Source organism: Dicentrarchus labrax, unplaced genomic scaffold, assembly GCF_905237075.1.
Source record: "Dicentrarchus labrax unplaced genomic scaffold, dlabrax2021, whole genome shotgun sequence".
Lineage (NCBI taxonomy): Eukaryota > Metazoa > Chordata > Actinopteri > Moronidae > Dicentrarchus > Dicentrarchus labrax.
This window is the reverse complement of record NW_026136701.1, coordinates 20,875,714-20,892,118: the sequence shown is the minus strand read 5'-3', so window position 1 is coordinate 20,892,118 and position 16,405 is coordinate 20,875,714. Positions and strand designations below refer to the sequence as shown.

General features: G+C 38.1%; 2 protein-coding genes and 1 long non-coding RNA gene across 9 annotated transcripts in view; 1 reads left to right on the top strand and 2 right to left on the bottom strand.

The window, feature by feature from the left end:
• LOC127367885 (piezo-type mechanosensitive ion channel component 2) overlaps window positions 1-11,228 on the top strand; it is an 86,122-nt gene extending 74,894 nt beyond the window's left edge. For all 7 annotated transcript variants that reach the window (XM_051408124.1, XM_051408156.1, XM_051408133.1 and 4 more), the window contains 12 exons: window positions 268-400; window positions 1,261-1,408; window positions 1,499-1,710; window positions 2,001-2,159; window positions 3,379-3,526; window positions 4,030-4,218; window positions 4,897-4,989; window positions 5,977-6,149; window positions 6,754-6,873; window positions 7,443-7,522; window positions 8,005-8,209; window positions 9,406-11,228. In XM_051408124.1, the coding sequence (XP_051264084.1) occupies window positions 268-400; window positions 1,261-1,408; window positions 1,499-1,710; window positions 2,001-2,159; window positions 3,379-3,526; window positions 4,030-4,218; window positions 4,897-4,989; window positions 5,977-6,149; window positions 6,754-6,873; window positions 7,443-7,522; window positions 8,005-8,209; window positions 9,406-9,658 (1,913 nt within the window). In that variant the 3' untranslated portion in view covers window positions 9,659-11,228. The remainder of the gene's footprint in view (window positions 1-267; window positions 401-1,260; window positions 1,409-1,498; window positions 1,711-2,000; window positions 2,160-3,378; window positions 3,527-4,029; window positions 4,219-4,896; window positions 4,990-5,976; window positions 6,150-6,753; window positions 6,874-7,442; window positions 7,523-8,004; window positions 8,210-9,405) is intronic.
• LOC127367977 (uncharacterized) overlaps window positions 1-16,405 on the bottom strand; it is a 269,916-nt gene that overhangs the window by 124,134 nt on the left and 129,377 nt on the right. The gene's annotated exons all lie outside the window — the stretch shown is intronic.
• The window catches only part of napgb (N-ethylmaleimide-sensitive factor attachment protein, gamma b), a 6,647-nt gene continuing 3,284 nt past the window's right edge, over window positions 13,043-16,405 (bottom strand). The window contains exons 10-12 of the mRNA XM_051408282.1: window positions 15,575-15,654; window positions 15,354-15,483; window positions 13,043-14,272 (exon numbers count right to left, since the gene is read on the bottom strand). Coding sequence (XP_051264242.1) covers window positions 14,129-14,272; window positions 15,354-15,483; window positions 15,575-15,654 — 354 coding nt within the window. The 3' untranslated portion in view covers window positions 13,043-14,128. The remainder of the gene's footprint in view (window positions 14,273-15,353; window positions 15,484-15,574; window positions 15,655-16,405) is intronic.

The following is a 16,405-nucleotide window of genomic DNA, read 5'->3' as shown; positions in this document are numbered from 1 at the left end:
ATTAGACAACTGCTTCAAAACATGAGCCTGAATGGGGAAAATCAACAATTAACACTCTCTCCCTTAACACAAAGCCTTGAGAGTAACAAGCAGTGACTCTTCTAAACAATAATAAACAGAAGGAATCGTTTGGGTTCTGTCTCACAACAAACTCAGTTTCCTGTGGTCTCTAGCCTTGACCTTTGGATTTGGACTCTGTTGCTGTATCAGTGACTCAAGACCTCGTCACGGTTCATTTACAACTCGAAATGTAAATTGTTTCCACAGGAAGTACCGCTTCCCACAACAGCAGCCGCAAGGATGGCAGCGAGGCCAGCGTCCATCAGAAGACCCGCAAACAGATGATCATGGAGAAGCTGAGGGAGCAGCTCCTCAAAGGAAAAGCTTTCATCATAAAGCGGTACACTGAAGCATAGCTGGGTCATAAAAGTTGAGGCAGCTCGGGGTTTTTTTGTCTTTTAATCTCCACCCACAGCTGCTTACCGACTGTAATTATACAACAAAGCGTGTAACTTTATGAGGGCATTGATGAGAACTGTGCTCAGCAAGAATTCTAGACGAATAATGGACGATGCATTGTGGAAAATCATATCAGTGATGCAGCAGCTAAAACCTTTCAAAGGTCTAAATTTAGACCTTTAATTACAGCATTCCCGTTAGGCCAGTCATTGTAATTTTTGTAAGTGCTGTTATTGTTATTGTTCTAAATTTAATCACAGTGGAACAAGTGGTTTCTGAGATATTACATCCACAATAGTAACTGAAACACAAAGAGAAGATAATTCAATCATTTATGTTTTTTTCAAAATAAAACCAGTGGTGTCTGTCAACTTGTGTATTTCTCCAACCTTTATCTAACCTGATTGAGGTTAAATCTCTTTTTTTTAAGAAGTTCCTGGCCAAGATGGGCAGTAATAATATTTCTAATACTAATATTAAATCCTAAAAACAACCTAAATTGTCCCTTAAATCAACCCAAAGCCTGTCATGAACCATAAAAATGACTAAAGCCAATCCAAATAATAATTTACTGAGATTATAACATTAAGATTATAAAATATCCCAAAACATCAGCAGCCAAAAGAAATGATTTCTGTAGCAATGACCACAATTTACAGTTTAAATACCAGCATAGTGAGCATAAAAACTCTTAAACCCAGTTCAGAGCAGTCTTAAAGAACTCTACAGAGCATATATGACGTACCTTGACCTGTTTCTTTTCACTTTTTAGTAACATAATTTCTTCTTATTTCTCTGTAGGTTCATGGAGATCTACCTTCCTATGAGGCAGTTCTTCCATAACTTGATCCATCCAGAGTACAGCGCGGTCACAGACGTCTACGTGCTGATGTTCCTCGCCGACACGGTCGACTTCATCATCATTGTGTTTGGATTCTGGGCCTTTGGTGTAGGTTTTAGATCAAAATTATTCTTTTCACCTGAAACCACAAACAAAATCACTTCTCGCTAGATTAACATTGCTGCGTATCCCCTCTAGAAACACTCAGTGGCAGACATCACGTCCTCTCTTTCGGAGGATCAGGTGCCGGGACCTTTCCTGGTCATGGTCCTGATCCAGTTTGGGACCATGGTGGTGGACCGGGCCCTCTACCTCAGAAAGTCTGTCATGGGCAAGGTCATCTTCCAGGTCATCCTCCTCTTTGGCATCCACTTCTGGATGTTCTTTATCCTACCAGGAGTCACAGAAAAGTAAGAACTGTACTTCACATTAGATATGTTTGATATTTGATCTAAAAGTGTCCTGATCAATTTGATTAAAGTTTAATATTTTGAGGTGTCAAACTATGTATGTATTTATTAGTCTCTTCTGTCTATTCAGATAAAGAAAAACATGCTTAAAATATCTTTAAGTTTTAATATTAATGTTTTACAGCTGAAAGGAACTTTAAAAGAGATCTTAATGTTTGAGTCTTTGTTCTGCCTATAAATGGAAAAATTCTTAAGTCTTACAAACTGTCTCGCTTCTCTTTCCTTCGTAGGCGTTTCAGCGAGAACATGGTTGCCCAGATGTGGTATTTTGTCAAGTGCATCTACTTCGGACTGTCAGCCTATCAGATCCGCTGTGGTTACCCCACCCGCGTTTTGGGAAACTTCCTCACCAAGAGCTACAATTATGTCAACCTCTTCCTGTTTCAAGGGTGAGTTATGCTGGGAAAGTATCATTTCTTCCAGCTGGGCAAACAGGTCCGAGGCTCTGCTCGTGTCTAGCTGCTGTTGGAAGAATGAAAGGAGACGGAGTAGATTATACCTAGAGTTGATTGTGTCTAAAGTGTGTAAACAAGTTTTTTGTCAAAGGAGATAACGGCAGTATTAAGCTTTTTCAATGTCCTGAATAGTGCTTGTCAAGCAAAAATACAGAACATTTGCTCTTCCTAGCATCTCAAATGTGAGGATATGCTTCTTTTCTCTCTTTTGTACAGTGGTCGGTACTTAAGTAAAAGTATAATTACTCCTTTGAAAAGAAAGAGAAACCTACTCAAGTAAAAATAGAGTACCAGCTTAACAAATTACCTAAACTATGAGTTACTTTTCAGATTTAGGTATAGAAAGTTTGGCCAGATATTGTCTCTGGAAGCTGCCTGTTCTCGACATCGGCACACTCAGTCCCGCATTTACAGCAGACTAGATGTTACTAAGGTGTAAATGCAAATATAGTGAAGTAAAAAGTAAATTACTGGCTCAAAAATATACTTGAGTAAAGGGTAGAAGTATTGTTTTTTTAAAAGGAACATGAAAAGTACTCGTTCCTACTGTTTTACTCATGTACTCTGTTACTACTGATCTCTGCTTCTGTAGCATTAGAAATGGTTTGTCTTTGGGTTTCGATCTGTGGGTTAGATAAAAGACTTTACAATATTTTCTGACACTTTGTAGACAATAGGCTTAATTAATCAATAGATAATGAAAATAATCGCAATCCTAGTCATGCCATGGTTATGCTATGTAATGCTCATTATTCATGTAATATGTTTTAGATTTGGAAACCACACCTCTAGTTATTATACTATTATATATCTTTTAAAGTAAAATCATCTAATTAAAAAAAAATAATTTAATATTTTTGGGTTTAATGAACACCACATACCATTGTGTTTTCTGCCATATTTATCTCCAGACTGTTTGTTACTATATACTGTATGTTGGATATAATTTTAAATAAGAGAATTTTTTATCTCTGTTTAGGCCTCTGAGTAGAAACAATAAAATAAAATAAATATAGAAATCTAAGTGTTTATTTTACTACAAATATGTATAGCAATGCCCTTCTCTTGGACAAAATTAACAATGATGATTTTCCGAATAAAGATATTTGATATTTTGATATTTCTGACTAACTAAGACTCTTGTTATTTCCAGTTTTCGTCTGGTGCCGTTCCTGACGGAGCTGCGAGCCGTGATGGACTGGGTCTGGACCGATACCTCGCTGTCTCTGTCCAGCTGGATCTGTGTGGAGGATATCTACGCTCACATCTTTATCCTCAAATGCTGGAGAGAGTCTGAGAAGGTGTTTATCATTGTGGCATCAGTCTAGTGTGAGAAGAACCAGTTTCAGAGCCAAAGTCTGTCATGTTGGAATTCAAGCTGAGATTTACTTTTGTGATTTGTTGAAGTTGATTTTATGTGAATATTAGATTCTGGCTCAGCTCTCATTTTCTGCAATGAACTGTATATTAGTTATATTAGATATATTGTGTCTGTGGTGCCTAATATTCCCAAAAGTGCACTAAAAATACTTGCATTCAATGTCTCACTATAGTAAATAATGCACTCTGGCAGTCTTTCCTGAATCAGTCTGCAAGTACCTCCTGTCCTGAAAGTTTTTGTTCCATCTTTACTTTTATAACCGCCCCCGAGTCCAGGCGTAGAAAACACGTAGCCATTACCTCTGCATCAGATTATCTGGAGTAAAGATGGAACAATGAAAACACTGCACTGTAATGTAAAAACAACAACTGCCTGCTGATGAAAATAATACATTTCACTGTCCTTTATCGCATCCTTCTGCAGAGGTATCCCCAGCCGCGAGGCCAGAAGAAGAAGAAGGTGGTGAAGTACGGGATGGGAGGGATGATTGTAATGCTGCTGATCTGTATCGTCTGGTTCCCGCTGCTCTTCATGTCCCTTGTGAAGTCTGTAGCTGGAGTCGTCAACACGCCGCTGGATGTTTCGCTTGAAATCACCCTGGCTGGCTTTCAGGTGTGGACATTTTATCAAATCATCTGAGGCCCAAACAATCCTCACTGAGGAACAAAGAGATGCCTAAAGCCAAAACATTTCAAAATGAAATTAAATCCTGCCTTCTCTGAGTAGAAGTAGCTCTTGAAGAAGTAAATAAATCTGTGATTCATTCTAAGGTTAAACCAGATGTTTATTTAAATGTCTTGAAGTGGCACTTTTTAGGCAGCTTGGTGTTCTGTAACCTCTCGTTACTTGAGCAGGTAGACGGGCGAGAAGCAATGTCAGCAGTTTGGAGATGATTTACAGATGACTTTTACAAAAACATCTACATTTGTTACAGTCAGAACATCTGATGAGAATAAAATATGTTTTCAAAGTCATTTTTAGAACTGTAAGGGTTTTATTAAGTACTCATATCGGTATCAGTGCATCCCTAGTTTGTGTGATTGCTGGTGATCGTTGAGGGGAGAGAGAAGCCAGAAGATTGTGGTCACATTTTTTAGGCTGTGTGAGTTTTCTGGCTGCAGGGTTTAATGTTTGATTGTGATTCAGTGCAATCTGATAATGGCATAGATTTATTTTTCCAGTAACACCTAACTCACCTACTCACAAACATTACAAGTTTTTGTAGTCTCAAGACTTTTATAGCCTTAAGACTATCGCTAATTTTCCCAAAACAATGTCCTCTTCTCACAGCCCATCTTCACCATGAGCGCTCAGCAAAACCAACTGAAGGATGTCTCAGCGGGAGAGTTTTCAGATTTTATGAAGATATATAATCATCGTGAGGTAAGTACAAGAAATACAACACAAATACAAAATGTCAGTCGTGTTTATAATTTTGGATAATTCACTATATTGAAAAAGAGTAATGGAGAATACATTGATTACATCATACAAGTTGTACGACCAAGTTTTAGACCAGGCAGTGAATACACCGGAGAAGAATAGTTTTTTACTTGTTATATTCCTCTAGAAGATCTAGTTTGTGTATTCACTTTTAAACCCTCTGTAAGTTTTAAAGTCTGTATGTGTAAGATTTAAAAATTTAAAAAAACTTACTATGGAAGAGCGAGTACACCATTATCTGTATCCGTTCAACCAACTAAACTATCTGTGTTTGTAGTGTAGAAGTGGTTTATTTAAGCCTCACATTGATATATGTGTTGATCAGGAGTTTTATTATACAACTATTTACAGAACAGCCTCAGAAATTAGCCTAAGAATAATGTTCTTGATCTTTTAATAAAAGGTGCTATGTGTTGTTTATTAGAAAACGGATATTGACACACGTTACAAAAAGTACATCATCTGTACTGGATACTCGTTCCAGCCGAGTACTCACTTAACGCTAATTAGCTGCAAACATACATTTATTATCTGTAATCTTTGCGTTTATAAATCAAATAGGACAAAGAAAAATAACAAATCCTCACAATTCAGATGCTGGAACCAGGGAATGCTCAGCAGTTTTGTCTGAAAAGTGACTAATTGATTATTATAATAGTAGTCGTCCACTCAGTCAGTCAACTAATTGATTCTACTAAAAGTAAACAAACAAAAACTAAGTATTGAACTGATGCTGAAAAGACAGGGAACAAATTTAAAAGCAATCCATTAAATACACATTGAACCAAAGTGGAGGACTGACCCACATAGATTTCTACACAATAGTGGCTTTAACCTAAACAATTTAGTGTTTTAAATACGAATTAGCTGATGTGAAATTCTGCTACGTTCTGTTCCTAATATGTGGTTTTTGTCGCCCGCTGTTAGGATGCCCTGCAGTGGCTGGAGAGCTACGTACACAATGACCTGACCATCGCAGAGCTGAAAGGCAGCTCCAACTCTCTGTGGACCATCAGTCCACCCAGCAGAAAAAACCTGATAGAGATGTTGGGAAATGTTGACGATGAATTCCCCGTCACCGTGTCCTGGTCCGTGCAAAGGTACGCAGTGACAAAATGTTATGAAATATCCTCTCTTCTTCTTGTCCGTTCACCACAAACGTTTGTATCTTTTAACCAATGACGGTATTTAATTAGTGGACAAAGTCACTAGTTTCAAGTGTTTTTCCAAACAACCAACATGTTCATTTTGTAAATTTTGGTCCCATTTAGTGCAGTGCTGTTTAAATATGAATCAAGAGTCTGTCTCTGCATTGCCGGTTTCTCGCCTAAAATCTTTTCAGAAACACATTTTAATGTAGTTTTTAAGTGTGTGACCAGGGCAGCCGCCATTGTTTCCTGCTACCGTTGAACTGGGCCCTAAATATAACTGTATTATATTTATTATACCTAAATAAATGGATCTTTACACTGACATTGCATATACTGTACTTTCTCAGTATACATGTATAATTACAGTATATATGGATATAAGTGTGTGTATGTATTGTTGTATATTTATTTTATTCTGTTCTGTCCATGTGTTGTAAAATGTAAATAAATGATACATTGATCTTGAAAATGAACTGTCCTTCATATGGCCAAATCAGTGAATCAAATAAATAATTAAGTTCGTATTTTAAACAATTTCTTGTTGTGATTTCAGAAACCTTACTCTCGGTGCCAAGGCTGAAGTAGCCTCTGGAAAACACGTGACAAAACTTGACGAGAAAACAAGAAAACAACTCATACAGCTCCTGAAAAAGAACGATAGCAAATCACATGTGTGAGTATATCAGCTCGATGATGATGATACTAAGCTGACCCATAAACACACACTCACACCGACAGAGCAGCCATTGGGATCTATTTGGGGCTCATTATCTTGCCCAAGGACACTTGGATTCGATTTGACTTGTGAATGATTCATAAAAATGAAATCTGTTTTTGTAGGTGGTGTGACAGAAAAGGTTTGAGCACCGCTGGTTTACTGTTAGGACTGAAAACACCTCTAAAGTTCACTGATCAACACCAATGTGTCTTGTTTGTTTAATCCGTACACAAATAGAAATGTTATATACATAGTTATTGTTACTAATTATTAATCAGTGAGCTTTAGAGTTATATTTACAGCTTTAGAGGCATATTTGAACTTTGGAGAGAACAAAGTTCTCAAAGATAATTGGTAGAGTGGATTTTATACACCATTAAACAGGACGACAGTAAATATGAAAACAAAATATACTATAATATAAAACTCTGTAACAGTCTCTGAGACAAAATAGTTTATCTTTTTATTGTTTCGCTCCAACATATTGAGAAACTAAGTAACACAAACTGTGTTTTCCTCTGCAGGATCCTAAAGGACATCTTCCCCCGTTATCTTCGGGCCCCCAGTGACTCAGATGCCAAACCTGTTAAGGAGCTTATGCACGGTGAACATCTTTTTGTGTAGTTGTTATTTGATTTGATGAAAGCAAAGGAAACACAGGAGCCTCTGTTTAATGTGAAAACATCAATAAACTGACACCAATTTTAAAGTGCTTATTAAGTCATCTTTGTAGGATTATTTAAAGCCACTACATTTATATAATTTTAAGATTTCTAACTTTTCCTTTTCTTTTTGTATTAGAGTCATCTGAAATATGTTAAAATTATAATAAGATTCTACATATAGTGGCTTTAAAGAAATAGTTGTTTTTTAAAAATGTTTCAAAATGAATGCATAATATTTCTTAATAAAGTAGAAATCTGACTTCTTTTCATTCATTTCCTCTAAAATGTCTTGTTTTGATTGAATAAGTTTTCCTGTTTACAGAAAATGTTTTGGTTCTGTGGATGGGAGACAGAGAATGTGTGTTCTTTTTATCTGATTTATTATGAGGAAATCACATCATTTCTTTCTTTATATATGCAGGTGAAGAGCTGTTAAACATAACTTTGATACTGAATCGAACGACTGGGGCCCGGGATGAAATCCAGGAATGGTGGACAGTCAGTCAGACAGAGCCCGCCCCGATATCAAAGCGGTCTGAAAAAAATAAGAATGAGGCAGGACTGGAGGTCTACGTATTCAGCGACCAAGTCAGCCCGCCCAGTTTGGGCTTTCTGGCTGGATATGGGTACGTGGTGATGTGTTTACATTCAGGAAATGTTTCACATTTTAGTTACTATCTGATGTTGTTATCCAAAGATTTGGTGGGTATTCCCTTCATCACCATGGTGATTTCAACCTACACTTGTTACGGGAACAATTGTGAGATAAATCTGAAGGGTCGCAAGGTGATTAACAGAGAAGGAAAGTAATTAATCATCATTTTTTACATATTTTCTTGTAATTACTGGATCATTTTGCATCTTCAGACTCCTGCAAAGTATTTATAACAGTTTGAATATTTAGTTGAACAAAAACTTAACTTAATCAAATCTTGCATTTGTTTCGCAACAACCGTAGGTTTTCGTACACACTTGGGAGGCGAGTGGTATTCAAATGGTTGCAATCTGCAACTTCACCACTAGATGCCACTATGTTGTACACACTGGTCCTTTAAAGGGTCACAAACCACTCAGCTTAAAAATCGACGCGTATATAGAAAATATATATATATATATATCAGACTTATGAGGTTACCATCCTCAAGTTCTTTCAGCACATATGAATCAAAGTAACAACACCTGTTTTAAAGGACCAGCATGGAGAATTTAGTGGCATCATCTAACTGAACACTGTATTTGACAACCCTGTCTACAGCCAGTGTTTGGTTTGTTCCTTCTGCTCATTTTAGGGTATCAAATCACTAATGAAAACATACCTATGAATATTCCATTTTTGCCTATAGAGCCTCATAAATGATACACAGTGGACCTTTAAACATGTGTTTCCAACCCAACACGACTCTAAACAGAGCAGTTGTCGGTGGTAAGGAGATATAGTGTACAGAAAAATAATGTTTGATGAGAAGTGATGACCTGTGCAGCACGTCCAGATGTTTTCATCCACATTTGAAAGCCGGGATGTGGTTTCATATTACTGGAAACTCTGAAGTAGATCTTGTGATAAAAACTGGAATGAGCAAACTCCATCTGCTGATGAGATGTCTCCAGGACCAGTTAATAATGGGGATGTTGAGTGTAATCGGAGTATAAATGGAACTGGATGCACACAAGAAAGATTTAGGGGAAAAGCGGGAGCACCAAAAAATCTAAATAGTAACTTTTTATAACAAAATAATGCTGAGAACTATGATACAGAACAGTCAGAGAGTGGTGGAAGATGGTGGAGGTAGAGGTCTAATTTTCTGTCTCTCTTCCTCTCTAGGATCATGGGCTTGTACGCCTCTGTGGTTCTGGTCATCGGCAAGTTCGTGCGCGAGTTCTTCAGCGGCATTTCCCACACCATCATGTTCGAGGAGCTGCCCAACGTGGACCGCATCCTCAAGCTGTGCACCGACATCTTCCTGGTGCGAGAGACGGGGGAGCTGGACCTGGAGGAGGACATGTACGCCAAACTCATCTTCCTCTACCGCTCGCCAGAGACTATGATCAAGTGGACCAGAGAGAAAACTGAGTGAAACTTGGCTGACGGGACGTTTAACTAATGAGAGTGAGCCGGAGCTTTTCAGGACGGGAGCCGCTCAATCAGAGAAACTGGGTGGTCGCTCTGTTGGTGTGAGCAGCTATTTCAGCACATTCACCTGCTGAGGGAGTGCAAAGCATCCGAGGACCAACTCTGTCCTCTTCAACTGAGCTCTGACGGCAGTGATTCACTGTTAGCTCCACACTAATACACTTTGTTTGAGTTATAAACTGGTATTTTCTACTATTTAAGGATGGAAAAACGACATCAATTGCAGTCACATTGTTAAACATTGAGGACAAATTTGCCGGTGCTGTATTTATCTCGCAAAAACCTGGCTGAGTTTGGCACCCAGTGGATAAAATAAGCCCACTGGTGTTCAGTTAGAAGAAATCCTTTAGGACAATTCTCGTAAGTTATAAAGTGCTATCCCTAGTTTAAAGGTAGGTTTTTAAACACAAACGCCCAGAGGCCTCATCGCTCTTCACGCCTGTGTACTAACATTTTCACAATTGCAAGGTAGGCGTAGAGAAGCTCAAAGTGAATGCAACATTAATCTTTTTAAGGGCTTCCCTCCAACGAATTAGTGCACAATAACGACCACATGAGCACAATCTTATATTTTCTCCAACTGGAACGTTTGGAAACTTGGGACTGTGCAATATTGAGCTCTTGTTCCTCCATGTTTTCGAAAAGGATGCGAACCGAGGAAAAAAAGGGGAACATGAACATAAAGACCACCTTTTTTTTTTTTTTTAAGAGGCCACATGGGAGCCTCCCCCAGAGACACAACGCAGAAAACATAATCAAACAATACTTGCCTTATTTTGTTTGTATGTGAAGAACTGAAACTCTTATCAACTACATATCTTTCTCAGGAAGAGCTGTTTTCACAGATATTCATTGTATGAGTTATATGTTACAATATGTAGGCTTTGATGGATCTAAAAGAATATGAGATTGTAGAAAAGATGAAAACTATTTAAATGGCATGAAATTTAATGTGGGTATAGTTCAGATGGATTGATACCGAGTGTGTTTACTGCACAGGGAAAACCGTTTGAGGCTGTATTGAGAAAGTAAATCGCTGTGGACTGTTTTTTCTTCACAGAGAATGAAATTAATTGCCAATCCATCCATGTTCTGAATCATCTAACCGGTTGGCTAAAGTCGAGACCAGCAGAGGGGCTGTTTCTGTATCAGGGTAACGTTGCATTAAGCGGTAGACTCTCGCACACATCACTTATGAACCTCTCGCTGTTTTTAACATTCGTGAACACGCCACAGCTGTGCAGGAAGAAAACTAGCGACAACAACAACAAAAAAAAAAATTCCTCACGTGAAGGGCTGACACACAAAGCCCTTTGGTCCAAACTATGTATTAGAGGACATTGTAGCATGATAGAAAAACTTCATTATTGTCATGACCGATTTTCATTACATGTACATACGAGTTTAAGGGGGTCAGGTCAGGGTGGAATGAAATGTGAAATTGTACCTGTATGTTAAGGTAATGTGGAATGATAGAGGTCCAGAGATCTGCAAATAAAACGTCTGGAAAGGTGTCGAGTTTTGCTTTCAGCTCCTGTTTGACGGCGAGTGAGCAGCTGGAGAATCTGTGTTTCAACACCAGCAGCTGACCTGGTTCATTATTGTTTTATATTTTTCATTAGTTTTTATTTTTATTTTTTGTTTTCAAATCAGTTTCAGTGTTTGTTCATTTAAGTTTTTATTGTTTAAACATGTTTAGTTCAGGTTTAGTTTTTATTAGTTTCTGTGTTAGTTCTTTAATTATAATGTAGGGGTGGGTTATTAGGGACAAATCTTTTTTTTCCATTAAAAAGGCAAAAAAACAATAAATGTTAATGAACACAAAAAAAGTTAACATACAAAAATCATGTGTCGGTTCAGAATAGATATTATAATACAAACACATTGACTTACAGTCATGTAGACATCCCAGTGTCAACAAACATGAACACCAATGTCTCTAAAGACATTAAAACTAAAACTCAAAGTATAGTTTTCATTTTTATTTCAATTAACTAAAATGTTTTTTCACAGCTACTTTTAGTTCTTAGTTTTAGTTAACTAACTAACGGGGCCCGGTAGCTCACCTGGTAGAGCTCACCTTACTGCAGCAGCAAATAAAGGTTTAAAGAGGTCAAGTAGAAAAGAATATAAGGAAAGAAAAATTGCATTTGGAAAATAAACAAATTCTATTATAAAAAGGGGATAAAAATAATGGACATTGTCGTGGATTAATCACATAAATCTTAGTGTTGTTGGAGATACATTAAATCAAACTACATTTAAATATAGTCACCAACATGCAGCATTATGGCTGCAACCACCACCTCTTTCCAAAAGAAGGAATCATTGTAGGTGTTTGACAAAAGGGAGAAAAGAAATATCAGTTAGTGTGTAGAATGGGTTGCATTGTATTGGAAGGACAATTACACGACTCCACGTCTTTATATATTTGGGCTTTTGGAGTCTTAGTGCTCATTAAGTCCCCATAATCCATATGCTGTAAGAGGGAGGGTCAGGTTTCAACCCCTTAATTATGATACAGCAGATTTGAATGAATACAGAAGTGAACAGCTGTATGATGTCAGATTATGGCAACGTTTATGTTCAGTTTTGATCTTTTTAATAATATATTTAATAATAACTTTATTTCTTACCTTTTAAAACACACGGTTACAAAGTGCTTCACATATCAGATAAAAACACACATGTAAAATACAAGTATACAAACATACACACGCTTCCATACAAAGATAACACACAACAAACGTATACGTACGTAAAGTATAAACAGGATAACCTATAAAAGTGCATTTTTAGCACTTCTTCTTAAAGGAAATCATGAAATCAGCACATCTGATGGATCAGGAAGTACAACCGACGAAGTACAGCCACCTCTGGATTTAAAATGTGTTACGTGGGGCAGATAGAAGGTATTAATTGGAAGATAGGAGGACGGGGAGGAGGAATAGGGGGTCAACAACTCTGTCATACAGGCGGAGGCCTTTTGTGTCTTTCAGTAGAGAGGGATGTGAGGTACTGACACCTAGTGTTAGTTCTACTGCAGATACATCAGAGCCATTCAGAAGGGGGGAGGGAGGGAGGGAGGGAGGGAGGAGGAGTCGGGACAGAGGCATCACAAAAGTAGCATGGATGTGTGCATTAAATATCGCTTAACAGGGAGAGAGCATTAGCCTCATCAAAGATAAATACGTCTTAGGAAGCTACACAGTCATTACATGTCTGTCAGGGGCCATTTTGGTGCAGACATCTGCAGCTGCTGTTCGTCTCACTGATGTGGAAAATGTGTCTGCTAACTCGTTTAAGAAAATGTACAGAGACCATAAAATGCCACACAATGGAAATGTTTATTGATGCATGTGCAAAGTTTGGAGATATGCTTTTTAGGAATATACAAGAAGTGGGCAACAGCACAAAATAATAAAAAAAAGAAATGTAAACAATCCCTTTATCACCTTTAGTTATGTGGCGTCAGAATAATATTTAATTGGCATGTAAATGATTTACAGTATGAGCAATAAGCTAAAATCACAAAATACACAAATTCCGCATTAAATAGGAATTCAATGCAGTGAAAAACATCACTGCAAGGTCCCTTTTTTTATGTTTTAGTTGCTTTTATTCGAGGATTGTACTGTGGAAAAAGGAAATAAAGACACAGCCGAGACTATTTTTCAGTTTAAAAGGTGGAAGGTAACACACACACACCTCAACGTAAACGAATGAAAACAGTCTACAAATAAAAGCTGTGCCATCAGGAACTTCACCTTTTCTGAATAACTTGAATAAGTGCTAATGCTAATGCTGCAGACAACAGTGCTCGTCATTTCTAAGCATTAATTATTCAAATTCATGTGTTTTTTTCTTTGATTCACCATTATTCCAAACATGCATTAACAAACTGATTGCATATATTGTTCCGGTAACATTTTTCAACAGGCCGCAGCCATGAATACTGAATAAATTAACTCTGTACAAATAAACACCTATACACTGATCAACCCATTAGAGAATATATATAGAGCGTTTCTGATTTTAATATACCTGCACCAATCTTTAAGACTCTACTCACAAACAATAAACAGCAGAATTTACAGCTTCACCGAGACGACAAATAATCGTTTACATACAACAGGCTTTCATACATTATTGAACATTAAAGATTTTTCATTACACCTCAAACAAACACAAATTAAACTGCTGCTTAAACGAATCTTCTGCAACACCAACTTTAACTGTTGCAGGTTTTTAAATTTGCTTTTTTAAAATTAATTTTTTTGCACAATTAAGATCAAACAGCCAGACATCTGGGCGTTCAGAGCGGAAAGGGTTTGTCAAGGTTTTTAACTCGCACACGGAGGGGTGTAATGGTGGAGCAGCAGACGGGTCGAGTCGGCACTCTGGAGGCTGAAGGCTAACACAGCCCTCCCTCGTAATCGTCCTCATCGTCGGCACCGGCCGGCGCCCCACCGGCACCGGCTTGTGGAGCAGCAGCAGCAGCCTTCTTCTTCTTTGCTCCACCTCCGGGTACCCTCAGGGAAATGGCCAGCTTGGCGTACTGTGAACAGCCGGGGATTAAAGATCTCTCATCAGCTCTCAGATTTTAAATGTATCTACAGCCCCTTACTGAGACCGAGAGTGTCCTAAATACACACGTTTTCTGCAGAAGTTACAACAGTTTTGATTCATTCATGAGAGATTTCTGCCTGTCTGTGCTTGTGACAGTAGTTTGACACAGGCGGGGCTCTGCTGGGGAAAGGGGATGTCATATTTTGGTGCGTCAATCACATCACCAGTGGAGTTAAGTAATAAAGTAAGTGAGTGCACTTTCTGTACAATGCAAACATTAGAACGTTAAATGAGTTAAAATGTGAGTTTCAAGGTTGTTTGTTTATGTTAACCAGTTTTTAACATTAATATATAATAATTAAAGCCCGGTTCGACAGCAGCAAATACTCAGTTTGTTTGGTAAATTCCTCCTTGAATTTAAATCTCATCCAGAGCAACAACCTTGTACTTTAAAGTTTCCCCACATAAGAGCAGTTTGTCCTTCTACAAATAATAAATAAACTCACTAATCTGAAAGATAGAAACATGTCAACATCAAACAAATAAATACAAATCAAAGCCTTCAGGGGAGCAAAACCCTGTAAAAACTCATTTAATGTCAGCTACAGGTAGGATGCTATTCTCTTCCCTGCAGAATGTCCACAGCTATTGCAGACCACATCCTATAATGGTTAAAATACTGCCCGGAAGGCTGACTTAAATCTCCGAACACATCAAATATTTCATTTCCTACCTCCCCCTCTGAAGTGGTAAACCTTCAGGATCTCTTGATGTGCTCTCTAAAATAATACACGCACAAGATGAACTAATAAAATGTTGTTACTGGCATTGTTTTGATGGTATTTGCACAAAAGAACAAAGTATTAATTATAAAAAGGAAAATAACAGAACCAGCTTGCTCACAGACGTCCAATTCAGGAGCTTAAAAAACAAACAAATATGGCTTTAAATAAAATACTACAGGTTTTTAAACAAACTGAAGCTAAAACACTGAGATACTGAAGGTTAAATAAGAAGTATATGTACATATAAACCACATGTGTTTGTAATGATCAGTCGGCAGTACTCACATCGTTGTCCATGTACTTCAGTAAAGGTGAGTTGCACACACGGTAGACCTGGTCCTCGTCCTGCTCGTCGTAGCCCTGCAGTAGCGTCTCCATGGCGATGCAATCTTCGCTTCCACTGTAGCCGGGCAGACTGACGGAGACCAAGCAAACACTTGTTCATGTAACGATGCTCAGATTAAGCGTTGGAACACGAGGGAGTGACACTGTGAGTAAAAACATACCTGTAACTTTCTCTGACACATTTATCAGCCGCCACGTAGTCGCCTCTGTGAAGATGAATCAGCACTTGAGCAGTTGTTTTCTAAAGAGTGAAGAGCACAGACCGACGTCGAGGATTAATATGCACATTATAAATAATGATTTATTCGATGTTGACAAAGACTTAAAGCTCTTTCTGTTGCTGCTCCAACCTCCTCTTCTTGTGTTTTCCCTGTTTCTTCAGCATGTTAATCGCCTCCAGTAGGAACAAACTTGTGCATTTAACACACAGCACCTCTAAAATGATTACCTCTCCCCACCCTCAACCTCTCAGACTTCAACAGACACAGATCCTCGGCCTGGAAACGGGCACACTAGGGCAGGAGTTTTGGTCCTTTCTGCCGTAGCACTGCTCAACAAAACACCTCGGTAACCGTCCGTGTATCAGATGTCTTTCTCGCGGTTATGTTGTGTATCTATGTATTTATTTGAGGATGTCTGGAGACTGTGGGCAACAAATTTCCTTGAAGGGACAATAAAGAATCTACGTAATGAGTTTCCAATCACAGGAGGTGAGAGGATGACGACAGAACAGCTGCTTAACATCTGCTAGGGACCTTTTGTTTACATATTCCAACAAATATGTTCATATATTCAATATGTTTAGTTTATACTCAAACAAACTGTTCTGTGTTTACGCTGCTGAGAGGAATAAACTAAAATCAGGCTCATCTCAGACACCCTGCAGAGACACCACAACATCTATCACCTGTACTGGAAATTAAATTCCACCTGAGTGTGGTGATATATTAAGTTTGATTAAGGTGCGTAGAGAATTCAACGAGATAAAAAAA